At 43.3% G+C, this 20,052-nt stretch overlaps 1 protein-coding gene across 2 annotated transcripts in view; it reads right to left on the minus strand.

The window, feature by feature from the left end:
- Positions 1 to 20,052, minus strand: part of WHRN (whirlin) — a 293,265-nt gene that overhangs the window by 68,010 nt on the left and 205,203 nt on the right. For both annotated transcript variants that reach the window (XM_077479041.1, XM_077479042.1), the window contains 3 exons: positions 18,578 to 18,790; positions 18,298 to 18,495; positions 15,009 to 15,041 (listed from right to left, as the gene is read on the minus strand). In XM_077479041.1, coding sequence (XP_077335167.1) covers positions 15,009 to 15,041; positions 18,298 to 18,495; positions 18,578 to 18,790 — 444 coding nt within the window. The remainder of the gene's footprint in view (positions 1 to 15,008; positions 15,042 to 18,297; positions 18,496 to 18,577; positions 18,791 to 20,052) is intronic.

Genomic DNA, 20,052 nt, shown 5'->3' on the forward strand with positions numbered 1-20,052 from the left:
CCATCAAGTCCAATCTATGTGTGTGATTATATGTCAGTATTAATTACATTGTATATCCCTGTATGTTGCGGTCATTCAGGTGCTTATCTAATCATTTCTTGAAACTATGAATGCTCCCCGCTGAGACCACTGCCTGTGGAAGGGAATTCCACATCCTTGCCGCTCTTACAGTAAATAACCCTCTACGCAGTTTAAGGTTAAACCTCTTTTCTTCTAATTTTAATGAGCAGCCATGAACTATGTTAAACTCCCTTCCACAAAAAAGTTTTATCCCTATTGTGTGGTCACCAGCATGGTATTTATAAATTGAAATCGTATCTCCTCTCAAGCGTCTCTTCTCCAGAGAGAATAAGTTCAGTGCTTGCAACCTTTCCTCATACAGTGGTGTGAAAAAGTGTTTGCCCCCTTCCTCATTTCCTGTTCCTTTGCATGTTTGTCACACTTAAGTGTTTCGGAACATCAAACCAATTTAAACAATAGTCAAGGACAACACACGTAAACACAAAATGCAATTTGTAAATGAAGGTGTTTATTATTAAAGGTGAAAAAAAATCAAAACCATCATGGCCCTGTGTGAAAAAGTGATTGCCCCCCTTGTTAAAACATACTATAACTGTGGTTGTCCACACCTGAGTTCAATTTCTCTAGCCACACCCAGGCCTGATTATTGCCACACCTGTTCACAATCAAGGCATCACTTAAATAGGAGCTGCTTGACACAGTAAGGTCCACCAGAAGATCCTTAAAAGCTACACATCATGCCGAGACCCAAAGAAATTCAGGAACAATTGAGAAAGAAAGTAATTGAGATCTATCAGTCTGGAAAGGGTTATAAAGCCATTTCCAAAGCTTTGGGAATCCAGCGAACCACAGTGAGAGCCATTATCCACAAATGGCGAAGACATGAAACAGTGGTGAACCTTCCCAGGAGTGGCCGGCCGCCCAAAATTACCCCAAGACCGCAGCGACGACTCATCCAAGAGGTCACAAAAGACCCCACAACAACGTCCAAGGAACTGCAGGCCTCACTTGCCTCAGTTAAGGTCAGCGTTCATGCCTCCACCATCAGGAAAAGACTGGGCAAAAATGGCCTGCATGGCAGAGTTCCAAGGAGAAAACCACTGCTGAGCAAAAAGAACATCAAAGCTCCTCTCAATTTCTCCACAACACATCTTGATGATCCCCAAGACTTTTGGGACAACATTCTGTGGACCGATGAGACAAAAGTGGAACTCTTTGGAAGGTGTGTGTCCAAGTATATCTGGCGTAGAAGGAACACTGTATTTCATAAAAAGAACATTATACCAACAGTAAAATATGGTGGTGGTAGTGTGATGGTCTGGGGCTGTTTTGCTGCTTCAGGACCTGGAAGACTTGCCGTGATAAAAGGAACTATGAATTCTGCTGTCTACCAAGAGATCCTGAAGGAGAATGTCCGACCATCTGTTTGTGTACTCAAGCTGAAACAAACTTGGGTTCTGCAGCAGGACAATGATCCTAAACACACCAGCAAGTCCACCACCGAATGGCTGAAGAAAAACAAAATGAAGACTTTGGAGTGGCCTAGCCAAAGTCCTGACCTGAATCCTATTGAGATGTTGTGGTATGACCTTAAAAGGGCCGTTCATGCTCGAAAACCCTCTAATGTAACTGAATTAGGACAATTCTGCAAAGATGAGTGGGCCAAAATTCCTCCAGGACGCTGTAAAAGCCTCATTGCACGTTATCGCAAACGCTTGGTTGCAGTTGTTGCTGCTAAGGGTGGCCCAACCAGTTATTAGGTTTAGGGGGCAATCACTTTTTCACACAGGGCCATGATGGTTTGGATTTTTTTTCACCTTTAATAATAAACACCTTCATTTACAAATTGCATTTTGTGTTTACTTGTGTTGTCCTTGACTATTGTTTAAATTGGTTTGATGTTCCGAAACACTTAAGTGTGACAAACATGCAAAGGAACAGGAAATGAGGAAGGGGGCAAACACTTTTTCACACCACTGTAACTAATATCTTCCATACCCTTTATTAGCTTTATTGCCCTTCCCTGTACTCGCTCCATTTCCAGTACATCCTTCCTGAGGACTGGTGCCCAGAACTGGACAGCATACTCCAGGTGCAGCCGGACCAGAGTCTTGTAGAGCGGGAGAATTATTGTATTTATCTCAGGAGTTGATCCCCTTTTTAATGCATGCCAATATTCTGTTTGCTTTGTTAGCAGCAGCTTGCATTCCTATTTTTGCCACCCAAATGCATTATTTTAATTTTTTTTACATTGAACCTCATTTGCCATGTGGTTGCCCACCCCATTCATTTGTTCAGATCTTCTTGCAAGGTTTCCACATCCTGCGGAGAAGTTATTGCTGCTTAGCTTAGTATCGTCAGTGGGCTTCAGCCCGCTGTCTGCTAAAAATGGATCACAGGGGTGCAGAACGAACTGCACTCCTGTGATCCACAGGAGAAGTACAGCCAAACGAGCTTTCGCTGTACTTCTCCTTTAAAGGATAAGGTGCAGAAACAAGGCATTTCCAAAATGAAGCACTCAGGGACTCGGAGGGATTAATGGAGAAAAAGCCCGGGGGGCCTCAAGTAGTTAAAATCACTAGGACATTCTATACCCAATCATTGTGATGAGGGAAAGGAAACCAAGACCTCCATGGCCCCTGGCTGTGGTTTTGTAGGCTACGGTTATAATATACTGTAATTGAAAAGACCCTATTTAATGCTCAAATGCTCGTTCTCTTCATCTGAAAGTAGAAAAACAGAAAATGAGTTCTCCTTCTCACGTATAAAAAGGTAGCCAAAGTCTGTTTTAATATACAATAAAACATGCCGCTAATGTGACTTTCACTAAGCAAAAATTAAAATGCCGGGACAGATTTACTGGCTCTCATTTTATTCAGTTCAGAGCTGTAGCTTCTTGTTGCTGCTTCTCACTGTTAGATGGAATGCGTCCCCCTGGAGACCGGCTATCATATGAAGTGGGGATTCCCGGGGGAAAGCGGAGGATGCCTGGCGTGAGAAATAATCAGCACCGACAATAATTCTCTCCCTCTGTCTCAAGTCTGGAATATATAGCCAAACTAAACAAGCAAATGCCACAAAGTTTACCTGCGGGTTTGGGGGTTGTACAGCTCAGACCTTTAACCTGGGGGGGGGGGCAAACACAACCAACTAGTCCTTTCATGGTAAAAACAGAACTCAGTGAGTTGAAGTGTGTCTACACCCAAAAATAAAAATTGAAAGCCCAAGAAGTGAACATTCAGTTGAACCCCTTCCCACCCACCTCCAGCACCCCTTTTAACGTTGCCTTTAATGCCCAGGGGCAGGATGGGCTGTCAGATCAGGTGACTATTGCGACCATGACTAGAGACTTGGCGTTGTCTATGGCCATGTTGAAAAACTGCAGTGAGTAAGCTCGCTGCACAGAAATGCTGGTCGTCCAAGGACGCACATTGCCGCGTATAAGCCTTAAAGCCTACCCACTTTGCAGCAGCACATATGCAGTGATGGCCTGTCCATAAGGGGCGCCCCCCCAATACATGCGCCCGGCCCCTAGTCTACATGCTGGGCGCATGAATTTCGGTGGGGTTTTTTCTCTTATTTTTAAACACATGATTAGAGCCTGAGGCTCAAATTGGCTTCAAAATAGGGTGGGCTCAGGGCGCAGAGTACTGTAACCAGAGCCAACCCAGTTGTGTGACAATAGCAAACTAATATTCCCTATTGTCTTCCTGATTCTCCTCCCGGACAATCAGGAAGCGTGTCTTAAAAACCCGCTTGACCAAGAGGAGAAGCGATCGTATTGGCCGCCGAGGAGGAGGAGACACAGGAAGGAGCTGAAGCTGCCCGTGAACTAGATGGAGTAAGAATGGGGCTGGTGGGCGGAAAAGCGAATGAGGAGGGGTGTTACTTTTGTCTGACCGACTGAACGGGGGGATGGGTGGTGGATGATTTGTTTGCCCCCTCCCCAAAAAATGGAGCACCAGTTAAATTGGCTCAATTGCAGGTGCATCAAGACAATAGCTGTACAGAATCTTACAGTTTTCTGTAAAAATTTGCCACAGCCTGACTAAAGGCCTGTGTGCTGCCAGCATGCTACAAAAAAGGGCACTTGCTGTCATTGCAGAGGTCTGACACATTCTCTATTGGGTCAGAGCCTGTGCTCTCCAATCAGCAGATTGCAGAGCTATGGATCAGACTATAGGGGGCGTGTTGGATCTCTGCAGAGATCACTGCTTCCACACAGATGTGCTTCTTTGCAGCTGCTGGCAGTAGGGGACAGGGACGTCGGCTTCTTAGTCACGGCAGTGTCAACCGGGCCTAGGGGGAACATATCAAAGGCTGGTAGGTGGGCAATCATCATAGTCCTGATCTTTGAGATTGGCTGTCACAGTGGTCATGTGATTGGGAGTCTGTCCTACTGGGTCTTTTTTTTTCCCTTCAATAGTTTTTATTTCTTTTACAAATATGGTGTAGTATATAAAAATACACGTTACATTCCAATTATTCACAATTGTCCAGTGTATATAACAGCTCAAATATACAGGTAGTATTTTCAAGGATACATCAATTACACTTACTATAATATCAGAATCTCAACAACAGATTGTACAACATTTAATATAAACCTAAGCTCTTAGAACTTCTTTCAAGCATACGGATTGACAACAGGGTTTACCATCAGAAATGTTTGATTCATAAGTATATCTCAGCTCGGGACCAGTGTGTCCAAGTAGACCACTCCGCTTGAGCCTTTTTTAGTAAGCCTTTACTGGAGGCCATTATTATTTCATAATTGAAATGTGTGTTGACCAGGTCAAGCGTGTCTATTACTGTAGGTGTTTGGTTTTCCAGCATTTGGTTAGACTTATCCTGGCTGCGAGGAGGATATGGTTTATTAACCTTCTAGAAGAGACAGAGATCGTTTCAATTGTCAGACTTAATAATGCTAGTGCTGGTGTAGGAAGTATCTGGTATTGTGTGATATCCGATATTAGTCCCAATAGCTCCGTATAAATGGACATGACCAGAGGATGTGTAAAATGTCCCCTCTTTCTATGCCACATCTCCAACAGGTGTCTGGATTTTTATTGCTGAATGATTGTCCTACTGGGTCTTGATCCTCAACAGTGACTGAAAGCTATAAGTGACAGCTCGGTCACAGTATTGGGGGCATCGAGTGGGTATGGAACAGTGACACCATCTGTATGTATATATGTGGCAGCATAGCATTAAAGCTCATCTCTGTGCTGACAAAAATATGCATATGACCAATGCAAATTAGTTAAATGAGTACATTGTATTATCAAAACTTTTTTTTTTTTTTTTTTTAAGGATTTGTGTATTTTTAATGATGCCCTTTATACAACATTAAAAAGCCTTCTCCCAGTTGAAGAATATTTAATACATTTTTTATTGGTAAATTTTAAATTTTAAATTTAAATTTACTTTAAAAAAGGGCAGAAAAAAAAAAGAAGATTTGTCTCCCATGGACTTCAATCGGTGAAATGTTTGGGATTTGTGTAATCTTTGCTGGGCTCGCCCAGCCTCCTGTGAACCGAAGTTTGCCTGGCTCCCTCATCATGATTCCTGACATCTAACCAACTCATACAGAGCCCAAACTTTCTGCTAAACTGCAAGGAGATCAAAGATGTACATAGGCAGAATGAAATGGATACAATTTGTAAGCAAGAAAAATCAATACGAGAAGAAAGCAGCTTTATGATCTAATCTTCAGCCCAGTAAAGATAACAGCCTGGAACCAGACTGCCAACGCAAGCAATCTGCCCTCGCTTTTATAACACAACAATGATGGGATTCCTCTTTATTGGACTCGGCCCGAATCTCATCAATTTTTTCCCTTTGGAACTGCAGACTACAATAAGTTTACAATTTTCAGGGCAGTTTTTAACGGAGTACCGTCTTTACTATATTTTTGTGTAGAAACTTTTAAGAGGAGTATGGTCACATTTTTTTTTTGCCCATACTTGCATACTTGTGGGTCACCGAAGTGCACTTGCCTTTGTTTTCCTGTGAACTATGTGACCTATTGCTGCCGAGCAACTCCAGGATATGGAAGGATCGACGTGATGGCATCTCCATCTCAATAAGAGGATGCCTTGTATTCTTTGATAAAAATACAGTAAAACCTTGGATTGCGATTATAATTTGTTCTAGAAACATGCTTGTAATCCAAAGCACTTGTATATCAAAGCGAATTTCCCCATAAGAAATAATGGAAACTCAGATGATTCGTTACACAACCATTTATTCATAAGTCCTTCAGTTTATAGTCCATATAAAAATATTATAGCAATGTGATAGGTTGTGTAACCATAAAATGTCCATCCACAAATGGAAGCCTCCACAAAGGGATTAGAAGCAAAATCCAGCAGGAGCTACAGAGTATAAAAGAGAAGCGAGGTGCCTCTAAGTGTAGCAATATGGTTACATTTAATGAAGGTACAACATTTAGCAACTCACATGGTTGATGATTAAAACAGGCACATCTAAGTATGCAGGCATCTGGGTAAAGCGCTCTACATAGACCACCCCCCGCACTGATGGCTCTCACCGCTGTCAGTCTGCAATCGTGACCAGGAAGACCACCCTGCAGTAGAGCGTTCTGAAAGCGAAGCTTGAATCGCTCGTGGAGGGCAGCGTTGAAAGGATGAAGTCGATTGTATAAATGACAATGGTCCTAAAATAGTGTCAAAGATGTCCGATGTGTTCGCCATAATGTCAGTCCCGATAAAAATCGCAGATCGCCCCCATTACTAATAATAAAAAAATAATATAAATGCCTGAACGACCGCAACATACAGGGATATACAATGTAATACTGACAAATAATCACACACATAGGTTTGACTTGATGTACTTGTGTCTTTTTTCAACCTTGTCTACTATGTAACTGTATGCCATAAATCTTTCCCCTATTTTGTAGACGCTATAACTTTTGTGCAAACCAATCAATATACACTTATTGCGATTTTTTTTTTTGTCAACATTTACAGCCTTTTTTTGTTTATGGTGCAAAAAAAAAACTGCAGAGGTCATCAAATACCACCAAAAGAAAGCTCCATTTGTGGGAAAAAAAGGACATCAATTTTGTTTGGGTACAACGTCACACGACCGTGCAATTGTCAGCTAAAGCAACAAAATGCCGAATCGCAAGAAGTGCTCTGGTAAGGAAGGGGGTAAAATCTTCCATTGCTGAAGTGATTAAAATAATAAAAAAAGAAAATAAAAAAATATATAATTTGTACGGTGAGTGTGTGTGTTGGGGTGTTAAATCATAACAAACGTTCTTTTGAGAGTTTACTTCAACTTTAGGGCAACTTTCATTTTGAAGGGCTGTCATTGCACCTCAATGCATAGATATCAAAAAGTCTCTACTCCTAAGCTCCATTAATGGCCCTGATTCCTGGATGTTGTTCATCTGTGTTCTCATAGTAAAGATGCAAATAGAAAATCCAGAGGCACACAAAGTTCCAGCATCCACAATGAAGCCTCCCTCCCTGGTTCCTCCATCACTGTCGCTACATCTAAGGTCTTGCTTGGGTGAAACACATCAAAAATTAGGGTCCTAGGCAGGACTTTATTGTGGCTGTATGTGGAACAATAAAATTTCATTGAACCCCCGGGAAGTTGCATGCTGCTTTTTCTGTTTGCGACATATAAACACAAACCTGCACCACATTACATCTGCACATTGTGCATTGTTGCACGCTGGCTAGCTGCACTTTTGGCCTCATGCACACTGGATGTTTGCCCAGCTCTTCTACAAATCTTTCTCCTGGCAGCAGTAAAGCAACCTCAAAAACACACTTTTGCAAATGTTTAAGCTCATCAGGCCCAAGTGTTATTTTCATTGTCTAGAATATAAATTTATTCTAGCCAGTGAAATAAATGAATGCTCAAGTGCTTACACATTTGGATGCGTTTACAAGCGTCGGGCATTTTTCTGCCATAATTCTGCTGCTGCTCCTGAATACGCTGGCAGTGGCTAAACACCTATGTGTGCATGGACAGGGCTAATGCTAAAGGGTGTTTAAAGGCAGGAAACAAAACTCAAGATGCCTCTAAAAGCAGCGTTAAAATGCCCAGTGTGCATGAGGCCTAAAGCAGACCATATTCTATGCAATCTGATTGTACAGCCCTGACCAAAAGTTTTGAGAATGACACAAATATACATTTTCACAAATTATGCTCCCTCGGTTTTTATGATGGCAATTTGCATATACTTCAGAATGTTATGAAGAATGATCAGATGAATTGCAAAGTCCCTCTTTGCCATGAAAATGACCTTAATCCCATAAAAAAACATTTCCACTGCATTTGTGAAGAAGGCTTCAGGGCGCCCAAGAAAGTCCAGCAAGTGCCAGCACTGTCTTCTACAGTTCACTTGCAGGATTGGGGCACCACCAGTGCAGAGCTTGCTCAGGAATGGCAGCAGGCAGGTGTGAGTATATCGGCTTGCACAGTGAGGAGAAGACTTTTGGAGGATGGCCTGGTGTCAAGAAGGGCAGAATAAAAGCCACTTCTCTCCAGGAAAAACATCAGGAACAGACTGATATTCTGCAAAAGTTACAGGAATTGGACTGCTGAGGACTGGGGTAAGGTCATTTTCTTGAATGAATCTCCTGTCCTAATGTTTGGGGCATCCAGAAAATACCTTGTCCGGAGAAGAAAAGGTGAGCCCTACCACCAGTCCTGTGTCATGCCAACAGTACAGCATCCTGAGACCATTCATGTGTGGGGTTGCTTCTCAGCCAACGAAGTGGGCTTACTCACAATTTTGCCTAAAAACGCAGCCATGAATAAAGAATGGTACAAAAATATCCTCCGAGAACAACTTCCTCCAACCATCTAAGAACAGTTTGGTGAGGAACAATGGCTTTTCCGGTATGATGGGGCACATTGCCATAAGGCAAAAGTGATGACTATGTGGCTGGGGAAACAAAACATGGAAATTTTGGGTCTATGGCCAGGAAACTCCCTAGACCTTAACCCCATTGAGAACTTGTAATCAAGAGGCGGATGAACAAAAACCCCCCCCCACAAATTCTGACAAACTCCAAGCACTGATCACGCAAGAATGGGCTACCATCAGTGAGGATGTGGCCCAGATTGACAGCATGCCAGGGCAAATTGCAGAGGTTTGGAAAAAGAAGGGTCAACACTGTAACTATTGACTAAACTTGATGTAATTGTCAATAAAAGTCTTTGACACTTATGAAATGCTTGTAATTATACATCAGTATACCATAGTAACATCTGACAAAAAGATCTAAAAACTCGAAAGCAGCAGACTTTGTGAAAATGTAATATTTGTATCATTCTCAAGACTTTTGGCCACGGCTGTATATTCTCCATCTCCGGTACCATCAACTATCTACTGCAAGTGGCTGCCTAATTGGATACAAAGTGAATGGATGGTTTAGGTTTTATATTTGTATTTATATTACAGTCTTGATAAATAGGAAGATTGTATGGAGGTTATATAGAATATGTCCAGCTTTACCCACATTCAACATTTATTTGTACAATAAAAATTTGATACACCTAGTAAAAAAATAATAATTGGATGGGACCTTTGTGGCAGCCACTCACAGTGATCACATGATTGGGCAGTCTCACCTCGACCAGTGCAAAGACCCAGTTAAAGCGGTAGTAAACCCGCTAATGTTTTTTTTTTTTTTACCACCTGCAAAGCAAAAGGCATAATGAGCTAGTATACACCGCATACTAGCTCATTATGAAATACTTACCTTAGAACGAGGCCCCGACATCTGGCCCGATCCACGCCGAGGGAGCTGACATGCTCCCTCGGCGTTTCTTCCGGGTATCGCGGCTCCGGCGCTGTGAGTGGCAGGAGCTGCGATATCGTCACTCCCGCGCATGCGCGCGGGAGATTTCATCCCGGCCGGTCGGCTACTGCCGGATTTTCAGCCGAGAATCCCCTTGTGCGCATGCGCCGCTGCAGTCAGCGGCGCATACCGAGGGTAATATCTCCTAAACCGTACAGGTTTAGGAGATTTTTTTTTACCTACAGGTAAGCCTTATTATAGGCTTTCCTGTAGGTAAAAGTAAAAAAAAAAAAGAGTATACAACCACTTTAAAAGGATGCCGGGCTGGAAGGGAAGGTGTTAAAGATATCCAAACCAAGAAAATGTTGGCGCTACAGACCTTTTACAGTGACATTTCCCTGTAAGAACAAGGGATATGGCTGTTTATACATTTTGTAACCCTTCCTGGAGCCCCTCGGCTGTAATTGCCCCAATCGATGGTACCCAGCCCTCCGCCGGTAAACAGCCGAGCTCCCTGCACAGCGCTCAGCGCCCCCTTGGCTCACACAGCTGCAGATTAGAACTCGAAATTCAAAGACTGTTTTTCCGAGCACAGCATAGAAATTGCATATACATTTTCTAAAATGGCTTGATTAATGCGAGAAGGCATTTTGCTGGATGTGATAGATGCTAATAAACATAAGCAGCTGTTTGTTCTTACAGGGAAATGTCACTGTAATGTCAGGAGCTTAAAGAAAACTAGAGGCGGCAGGGGGGGGAAAGGAGGGGATCAATGGGAACGCAGGCGCCTAATTAAGAGCTGGGTAGTGAAGACAATTGAAAATGGAAAAGCAAAGGTAGTTACATAACAACTACGATGCATACATTACGGGAAATGAGAACGCCAGGGGCTTTGCTAGCAGTGTCACCCGCATAGAGATTCTTCATAAGGAAATGCATAAAAAATGGTTTTAACCCTTCCCAACTCTATCTGAAACGTAAAGTGGTTGTAATTCTCTGAAATGAAAAATGAACATCCCTTTATAGTGCTTACCTGCCTCAATTCAAAGCACTTAGTCAGTGGCAGCTGGTGGGTTCCCCTTTGGGGGGGGGGCTTTAAATAAACAACCCCCCTGTTGGCATGGCACTGACAGCACCTGCTGGCGGTCTGGAACATACCCGCTAGTAAGCAGGGCAGGGCTGTGGTGTTTTCTCCTCCTCCCCTGGAGGGAGGGCAGCGGCAGCTTCGGTGCCCGCTCCTCAAGCTTGTGTCTTGTGTCACGCTTGTGTCTCCTCTTCCACCAAGGTACTAGGCAAGAGGATCGCCTGGTGCTTTGGCCAATCGGGAAACGGGTTTCACGACCTGCCTCCTGATTGGCGGAGAGTAAAATAGCAAAAATTCACTATCGTCACACAACAGGATGGGAATCTGTTGTGGCCTTTGAGGGAGCCCCCTTTCTGGGGGGGGGGGGGGGGTAAACTCTGGCCTGGAGCTGGGAGGGAGCCTTTCTCTACATGGTCATTGAGAGGTGTCTTGGAACAGGAGCAGGAGGAGGACAGCTGGGAGCACTGCCGGACAAGTCATTCAGAAGGGATCCAAGCCGGGGTTGTGAGTGAGAAGCTCTGGGAGAGACATGCCAGGCTTGGATGTGGAGCCAGAGGGAGAGACTGTGGTGCTGAAGTCAAGTCACTGCAGCCAGGAGGGTTGGCAGGATTTGCAATGGACTTTCTGGGAGCAGTAGTCCACCAAGTATTAGTTAGCAAAATTATCCTTTTCATCTAAAATGGTTGCTATAACTAAGGGGACTGCAGACCCCCGCCCACAAAAGGCTACTAGGAAAATGTTAGAACTTATTCAGAGTGAGGCCTAGCCATGTACTAACGGTGACCGTAAATCTAGAATTGGACGGTGGAGGAAAGCAAGCGATCTCAAGTGGTGTGCTGGAGGAGATGTAAGCAAGATTTATCCTTTGGGCATCCCATGTCCCTTTCCCCTAAAAGAAAAAACAACAAAAACAAGCAAGAGACTTCATTGTATGGAATCGATTGCCTGCAATGGATGTCTGACCAAGCAGGGTGATGTGTGGATACTGAAACACGCAGTGACCCCAGGGGGCACCGCTACATATGGAAGGTTTTACAACCACTTTAAAGTGACAGTATGGGGTTGATTTACTAAAGGCAAATAAATTGTTGGCAAGTAAATTTGTGGGAAAAAAAAGGACATCAATTTTGTTTAGGAGCAATGTCGCACGACCACGCAATTGTCAGTTAAAGCGACGCAGTGTTGAAATGGCAAAAAGTGGTCTGGTCTTAAGCTAGCAAAATGGTCCGGTCTGAAAGTGGTTAAGCGCAAAATCATTTACCTGTATGTGATTTTTTTCAAGGGCTCTGGGGTGCACAAATGTGCTACCAGAACCCCCCTCCCACTGTGATTGGATTAAAAGGGAGCCAATCGGCAGTTGGCAATCACTCCCTAGGAGCACACTTAACCCTTTGATCGCCCCTGATGTTAATCCCTTCCCTGCCTGTGTCATTTATTCAGTGACAGAGCATTTTTTTTTTTAGGACTGATCACTGTACTGGTGTCACTGGCCCCCAAAAAAGTGTCACTTAGTGTCAGATTTGTCCACCGCAATGTCGCAGTCCTGCTAAAAATCACTGATCGCTGCCATTACTAGTAAAATTAATAAAAACAAAAAAGTCCATAAATCAATTCCGTAGTTTGTAGACACTATAACTTTCAATATATGCTTATTGGGATTTTAATTTAACACAAATATGTAGCAGAGTACATATTGGCCTAAATTGATGAATAAATTAGATTTTTCTTTTTTTTTCATTTTTATATTGGGTGTGTTTTATAGCAGAAAGTAAAAAATATATTTTTTTTTAAATTGTCTGCTTTTTTTTTGTTTACAGGGCAAAAAATGAAAACTGCAGAGGTGATCAAATACCACCAAAAAAAATCTTTATTTGTGGGGAAAAAAAGGGCATGAATTTTATTTGGGTACAGTGTCGCATTGACCGCGCAGTTGTTGGTTAAAGAAACGTATCGCAAAAAATAGCCAGGTCAGGAAGGGGGTAAAACCTTCCAAAGCTGAAGTGGTTAAAACCCCTTTAAGGAGGGGCAGTTAAAAAGGCAACTCAACCGCGTGTTTTTACCACCCCCCAACAATCTCAAGTATAAACCTAGCTTTACTGTCACTTCCCATGTTTCCGAAGTTCTACTGAAAAACATTGTTCCCACTTAACTATCATAAAGAACAGCCTAAGCCTTACAACTAATGAGGCTTAATTAAAAGACATCATTCCAAATGAGCCATCAAGTAAAGGGCACACTTCACTAATTGACAATTACAAACTATACTCTGATAAGATTGCTGACACCAAGCTGATCTCTGTTACATGTTTATCTAAGAATTAATTGAACAAAATACACATCCCTTTCAGTCTTAGTGAATAGTATGTTTGCAATAATTAAAGCTGGAAAAATATTCTCTATTTTCACAGATCCCGGCCCCTCACCATGTGATCAGCTGCAGGCAAGCTGACAGACAGCTGATCACATGATGTAAACAGAAGATCGGTAATCATTTTTTTTTCCCCCACGCATGTACTTATTATGTACATTGGGGCCGGGCGCGTGTACCCCTAATGGACGGACCACCACTGGTTGCCACCCAGGCTGGACTTCAAACATGTCTGCCTTTGTTCCTCTCCATTACATCGGTGATAAGTGGGATTAGTAGTTTACAGAACAGAGGTAAACTTGTTTTTACTTTCTGTTATGCCATGTACACACAATCGCACATTCCGACAACAAAATCCATGGGATTTTTTCCCACGGATGTTGGCTCAAACTTGTCAATTGCATACACACGGTCACACAATGTTGTCGGAAATTCCGAATGTCAAGAACGTGGTGACATACGTCAAGCCGAGAAAATTGAAGTTCAATAGCCAGTACGGCTCTTCTGCTTGATTCCGAGCATATGTGAAACTTTGTGCGTCGGAATTGTGTACACATGATTGGAATTTCCGACAATTTTGTTGTTGGAAAATGTGAGATCCAGATCTCAAATTTTGTGTGTCATAATTTCCGATGAAAAATGTCCGATGGAGCCTACACACGGTCGGAATTTCCGAAATAAAGCTCCCATCGAACATTTTTGGTCGCAAAACCCAACCGTGTGTACACAGCATTAGGCTCACAGGATGTGATCAGGAAGCAGCATTTCTGGACAGGATCAGAAGGTATTTTTTTTACTTGCAGAAAATGTTATTAGACTAAAAAAGAAGACTAATACACTCACCACATCTAAGGACTGGTTGGCTGCAATATATTGCATAGTTTTTGAGTTTTGTTATTCTTGAGCAGGTGTAGGTTGACCTCCCTACACAGGTGGCGCTGTTGCAACCACCATGCGGGCAGAGTGCAAGACAAGGGCCATGTACATTCCTCTGGGCTGATAAGGGGTGCAGGGGCGCAGGGACGCCACCCCCCCAATTCATGAGCCCGGCCCCTAATCTCCATGCAGGGTGCCGAATGCATGGATTTCAGTTTTTTTTTTTAAGCACATAATTATAGCCTGAGGGTCTAATTGGCTTCAAAAAGGCTGGGCACTGATCGCAGAGCACTGCTCCCCGAGCCCACCCACTTGTGGGACGTTGGCAAACGAATATTCGCTCATTTCTTCCTGCTTCTCCTCCTGGCCAATCAGGAAGCGGGTCCCGAGACCCAATTGGCTGGGAGTCCTAAAACCGGATTCACTGAAAGTAGAAGCAACCACTGGGACTCAGGAGGAGATGCGGGGGGAAAGCCACCAAAGCTGGATGGGGTAAGTGTGGGCAGATGGTTGAGCAGTCGCTCGAGCAGTGGGGGGGAGTGGTGGTTGGGGTTTGTGAGGGGGCCAGGCTTGTTTGCTGCCCCCCCCCAAAAAAAATTGAGCACCAGTCGCCATTGGCTCCTACCCTAGGTCTAAAGGGAGATTCAATCTTTTTGGCCTAAAGTCCTGTCCCATTGGCAATAGTGTCCATTGATAAACATGCCCTACTTGACTTTAAATCATTGGGTCATATATAAGTAACAGCCAATGTGCTCTTAACATCTGGGCTGTTTCTCAGATCCAGTTTACCAATGTGAATAATTGACAGTGCCATTGTAAACAATAACAATCCCAAAAAGTCTGATGCAGATTGGAAGTTTCTACTGACCTCCATAACATCCAGCAACCACAGGAGACGCTCCTAGAATGAAAGAAAAGAATCAAAACACACAGTGAAACCAACACAGGCATTCAGGGTGATTACCACCAAACCTTAATGCCTACTACTGAAAACGAATGGGCATGGAGTAAACCAAAAAGAATCCCTTAAAGCCAGTTTTGGACAGAATGTGTTTGTATATAGAGGACGTTTTTCTTCCTGATCTGTCTGACACCGGTCTCATACCTCCTAGAGACAACATAGCAATAACACCCAAAAAGGCAAAAACAAACAAACTTGCTAACTACTATCTTTGATATGGCACAGACCTGTTATATCCTGGCAAAAGGGTGGGTGGCTAAACAGTGGCACCATATCCATCCTGTAACGGAAAAAAGCTAGCATGCTAAACAACAAATCTAGATGAAAGATGCCTACTGAAGTGCCATATCAGCAGGAGAACCACCAAGGTTTTGAACAGCATGGCCACCCTCTTTATCTAGATAACAAGCCTTTGTCACCTTGACAAAAAGGGCCGCCATGCTCTTCAATCCTTGGTGGTTCTCCTGCTGATATGGGACTACAGTCTTTCATCTTAATTGTTTGGCGTGCAATGCATTTTTGCAATATTGGACTGATACGGGCCACCGTTTACCCCGCACCCATCGACACATCAGGCTATACGAGAGGTGTATTATGGTTTGATGAATTTATAGATACTTAGCAAAAAACCCAGACAGAGGTTCTAAACCTTCATCACTCCACATGAAAAGGTGTTTTTGTCCTTGTTGTTGGACTTTCTTTTCATGTCCTGGTCTGTCTGACACTCATCAAAAAAACAGGAGGTAGGGAGGATTCCCTACTTTTTGGTTCTGTCTGCCACCCTTCAGGAAGTATGGCAAAATCTCCCAAATGGAGATAGAGACAGTGATGAAAGCTTTTTAGATCATTAGAGAAGGGAGGGGTTTCAGATATTCAGAATCCTCCTTCAACAGGACTTTACATTTTAAACTGAGGACAACTTGCAGAAGAATATTTGAAAAGATACCAGAGAAAAGGGACTTGCAGCCAGCTCTGGTCGTTGGTAATGGAGCAGGCTGCAAGTCCCTTTGCAATAATACATTTCCAGGGCAAATTAGGCTTTAAAGTGAACCCGTGCCAAGATGATTTCTGTAAAAGCATTTTAAAACAAGCCTTCCTTATTATCTCTTTATCTATAAGCATTGGGGAGAAATGCATTGCACAATTCACAAGGCAAGCACTGTATTTTCTAATGGGATCAGATCTTGGCAGCTTGCCAGCCTTCTGATGTAAGCAACTAGCCCATTTTTCTAACCTGTAAAGCTTCCTTCTCACAGCCATTTAGCCCCATAGACCGGATTCCAGTGGCTAGAATCAGCGGATTCTTGTGGCTAGAATAGGTGGCTTACTGCAGCTAGAATGACAGGCACATGCAAATAGTGGCAGATGCTCAGCCTGTACCAAGTACTGACCGGCTGACAGCAACCATTGGTGTTTGCAGGTATCTACACACCAATCGGTTACCTGCAGTTAGGGATGGGTGTCTAACTGACTGACTGCATCCCAGCCTGGACACCCATCCCTAACCACAGGTAACCACTTAGCGTGCAGCTACACGCAAACAGCCATGATTCTTGCTTATGGAATCCAGTGTATGCAGCTAAATGTCTATGTAAAAATCCATACTTATTGTGATGGTTGTGCATCTAAAAATCGAATGCAGAATTTGAAACATTGACAAGGCAATCAAATAAATATTTTCAGGGTTTTCATACATAATTTGCTGACTGCATGGTACTATTAAATTTTTAAATTAAGTTCTACTGGTTTACAGGCCCAGATTAACGTAGGGGCTATTGGAGCTGCAGCTCCAGGTCCCTACCTTAAAATAGGCCTAGCCCACCAAAAAATAACAGGCCATGCATGAAAAGCATTGGGCATACGGGGAGGGATCTCCTTTGACTGGCCCTGCATTTCGCACGCACCAACCACCCATGGTCAGTAGGGAGCCCCATGAGAAGCTCAGTCCATCCTAAGAGGTGCCCACAACTTTATTACTAGAGAAGAGGAGGCTCAAGGTGAGAGGAGGCAGTGAACCATGACATTCCTGCCAATGGCTGATGCAGGGCTGGGAGAGGTATTCGCGCTGGCCAGAATGAGAGGGATGGTGGAGCCATGAGGATACGGGCAACTGCTACGGTCACTTCTCCTCCTGAGAAGTGACTAATGGCCCCAGAAGTGATGTGTATTTTGTGACTTTCAGGGTCACAGCTATCATTCTGCTACTGTAGCCAAGGATGCAGCAATTCAAACACAATCTGTGTGTGAATAGCTGCAGGGGAGACATTGGGGTTCTAATAGTACCTGTCACTTGCCCATGCTATCACATATGGATAACTTGATAACGTTTTAAAAAGTCCACCAAAATCCCAAGCACCAGGCCCATGATGCTCTTAATCTGGACCTGCTGGTTTATGTCCAACTTTAAAAACCAACTGGAAACCAACTCCAGAGTCTTTGTTGGGATCTTTAGCAACCAGGGAGGTCAGGGTTGGCTTGTTTTTAAAGCTATTTTACTGCTCGTTAAGAATATGCGAAATGTAATGTTCATAGTGTCTGGGCACGAGTGCACTTTAAGTATATCATGGGTTCATTGCTACAGGGTTTCATTGAAACTTTACCTGTTGTAAAAGCAAAAGGAAGGGTTTTACCAGATCAGATCAAAAACATGTAGTTGCCACATCCCTAATATGTGATTAAGAAAAAGAGAAATCAACCTTCATTGGGACTTTTAAGGCAATGTACATTTATGTAATGCAAAAAATAAAGTTTATTGGATATACATAAAAGTCTACTAACAAAAAGATGATCGATAGTTAAAAAAACATCCATGTTTGTACAAGATATACATACATATGAAAAACAACAAAAACACAACAATTTACATGAGAAATATGATAAAAAGATGATACTCTCTGGAATATAGTAATCCCCAATCCCAACGCGTTTCTGGTTAAACACCTTCATCAGGGGTATAGGATAGGAGTAGATATAGTCATAATTTGTTTTTACTATATATTTTTGATTGTAGACTTTTTTATGTATATCCAATAAACTTTATTTTTTGCATTACATAAGTGTACGTTGCCTTAAAAGTCCCAATGAAGGGGGATTTCTCTTTTTCTTTACCTGTTGTAATAGGGACACATTACAGATCTCTCTATTCTATGTATCTAAGATGGTAGACATGGGAATGTTTTGGATGCAGTGGCCTTACCCGGGCAGTACTCGCGGTGCTGACAGTCTGGTGGCTCTCTGTTGATGATGTGCTTGGACTCTGAGATAAGACAGAGGCTGTGTCTCCAGATCGATGCCGAGATTTCATATACTCAATTTCTCGCTTCAACACCATGTTGTCAAATACAGCCAAGTCATGAGGAAAGATCTGGGGTCGTAGCTCAGACAGCAGAGTGAACTATAAAAAATGTATAGAGCAGTCAGTATGTACAATATTCTTCAACATACACCAACACATATACACACAATTTCCAGGTTACCTTGGCTTGGGTGTTGAGAAGCTCAAACATAGCAATCACGAAGGCCTGCACTGGGATGTGGAGGTCTTTGTACTGCTGGAGGTAGTAATTCATCGTGCTTCTTTCAGGTTCGGTAAGCAATAGACGCGCCCTCTCTTCTAGGGCCACCATAGACTGATTACCCAGACTGCTGAGCGTGACCTGTGACCCGGCAGGTGCTCGGTAGAAGACTGGCTGTGGGGAACAGGGACACATAAGTTAACCTGTATCTGCGATATACCATCACTAGTCAAGGCACGGTGTCATTGTAAATCTGGATGACTTTACTTGGATCCAGCAATATGTTTCACATGGTCAACTATGAAAGAATCTGGTAACTTTGGTGGATTTTTTGGAATTTGGTTGCATTTGAGCTTTCTATATATGTTTGAAGCAGTGTAAATGGAAATGATGGTGCTCAAATGGCAGCCATAACGACCAATCTGAAATCTGACTGGTGGTTATGACTTGATTCCTTTTACACTAAACTCTTACAAAAAGATTTCCTATTTAGTACACTGTAGGTGACATTGGATCACAATATTTGTTATAAAAAAAATACAGCTTCCCCCTTAGCGCGCATATCCTGTAAGCCAGTGTTTCACAACCAGGGTACAGCGACACCCCGGGTTGCCGTCTGGGTTCTCCCCAGGGTGCCACGAGTACATGACCCAGTTTGCCCTGGATCAATATCATGAGCTGCTAAGGTGTAGGTGGGCTGCCGGTTAGTACCATAACAACCAATGACATTATAAGGGGACTCTATGGTGATGAGGGGACTCTGATGTGATGGGGACTTGTGTGTAGAGAGCCTGAAAAGTATAGTGGTGACTCTGATGTGTGATGGGGGATCTCTAATGTGAAGGGGGATTATGATATGATGGGGGGACCTCTGACATCATGGGAGAGCTCTGATGTAACAATGGGGCCTTTGAGGTTACTTACCTGAACCCGGTCTTTCCATCGACGGGGACGAGCACACCAGCTCCAGTCGCTGTCTAGGGTCTTGATTGGATAGATTGATAGCAGCTCACCCATTGGCTGCTGTCAATCAAATCCAATGATGCAGGAGCCAGGGTCGGGGCCGAGTCTTGCTGTCTGTGTCAATGGACGCAGCAGTAGGACACAGGAGCGTGCCCGCATGAGTACCCGGAGAGAGAGCAGCTCTCCAATTGGGCATTTGAAGAGGAGGAGCCTGGAGTGCCGCTGAGGGACCCCAGAATAGGAGAATCGAGGCCACTCTGTGTAACCAACTGCACAGAGGTGGTAAGTATAACCTGTTTGTTTTTTATTTTAAACAAACCTTTACATATCCTTTAAGCTTTGGTCATAAAACCTGGAAGCTGATTGATTTTTATGCAGAGTTGCACCAGCTTTTGCACTCTCCAGATTTAGTAAATAAAACATAGCTCCCAACTGTCCCTGATTTTGAGGGACTGTCCCTGATTTGGAGCAAT

The sequence above is a fragment of the Lithobates pipiens genome, unplaced genomic scaffold (genome assembly GCF_037356315.1).
Source record: "Lithobates pipiens isolate NorthernLeopardFrog02 unplaced genomic scaffold, aLitPip1_a1.2 Scaffold_1, whole genome shotgun sequence".
Lineage (NCBI taxonomy): Eukaryota > Metazoa > Chordata > Amphibia > Anura > Ranidae > Lithobates > Lithobates pipiens.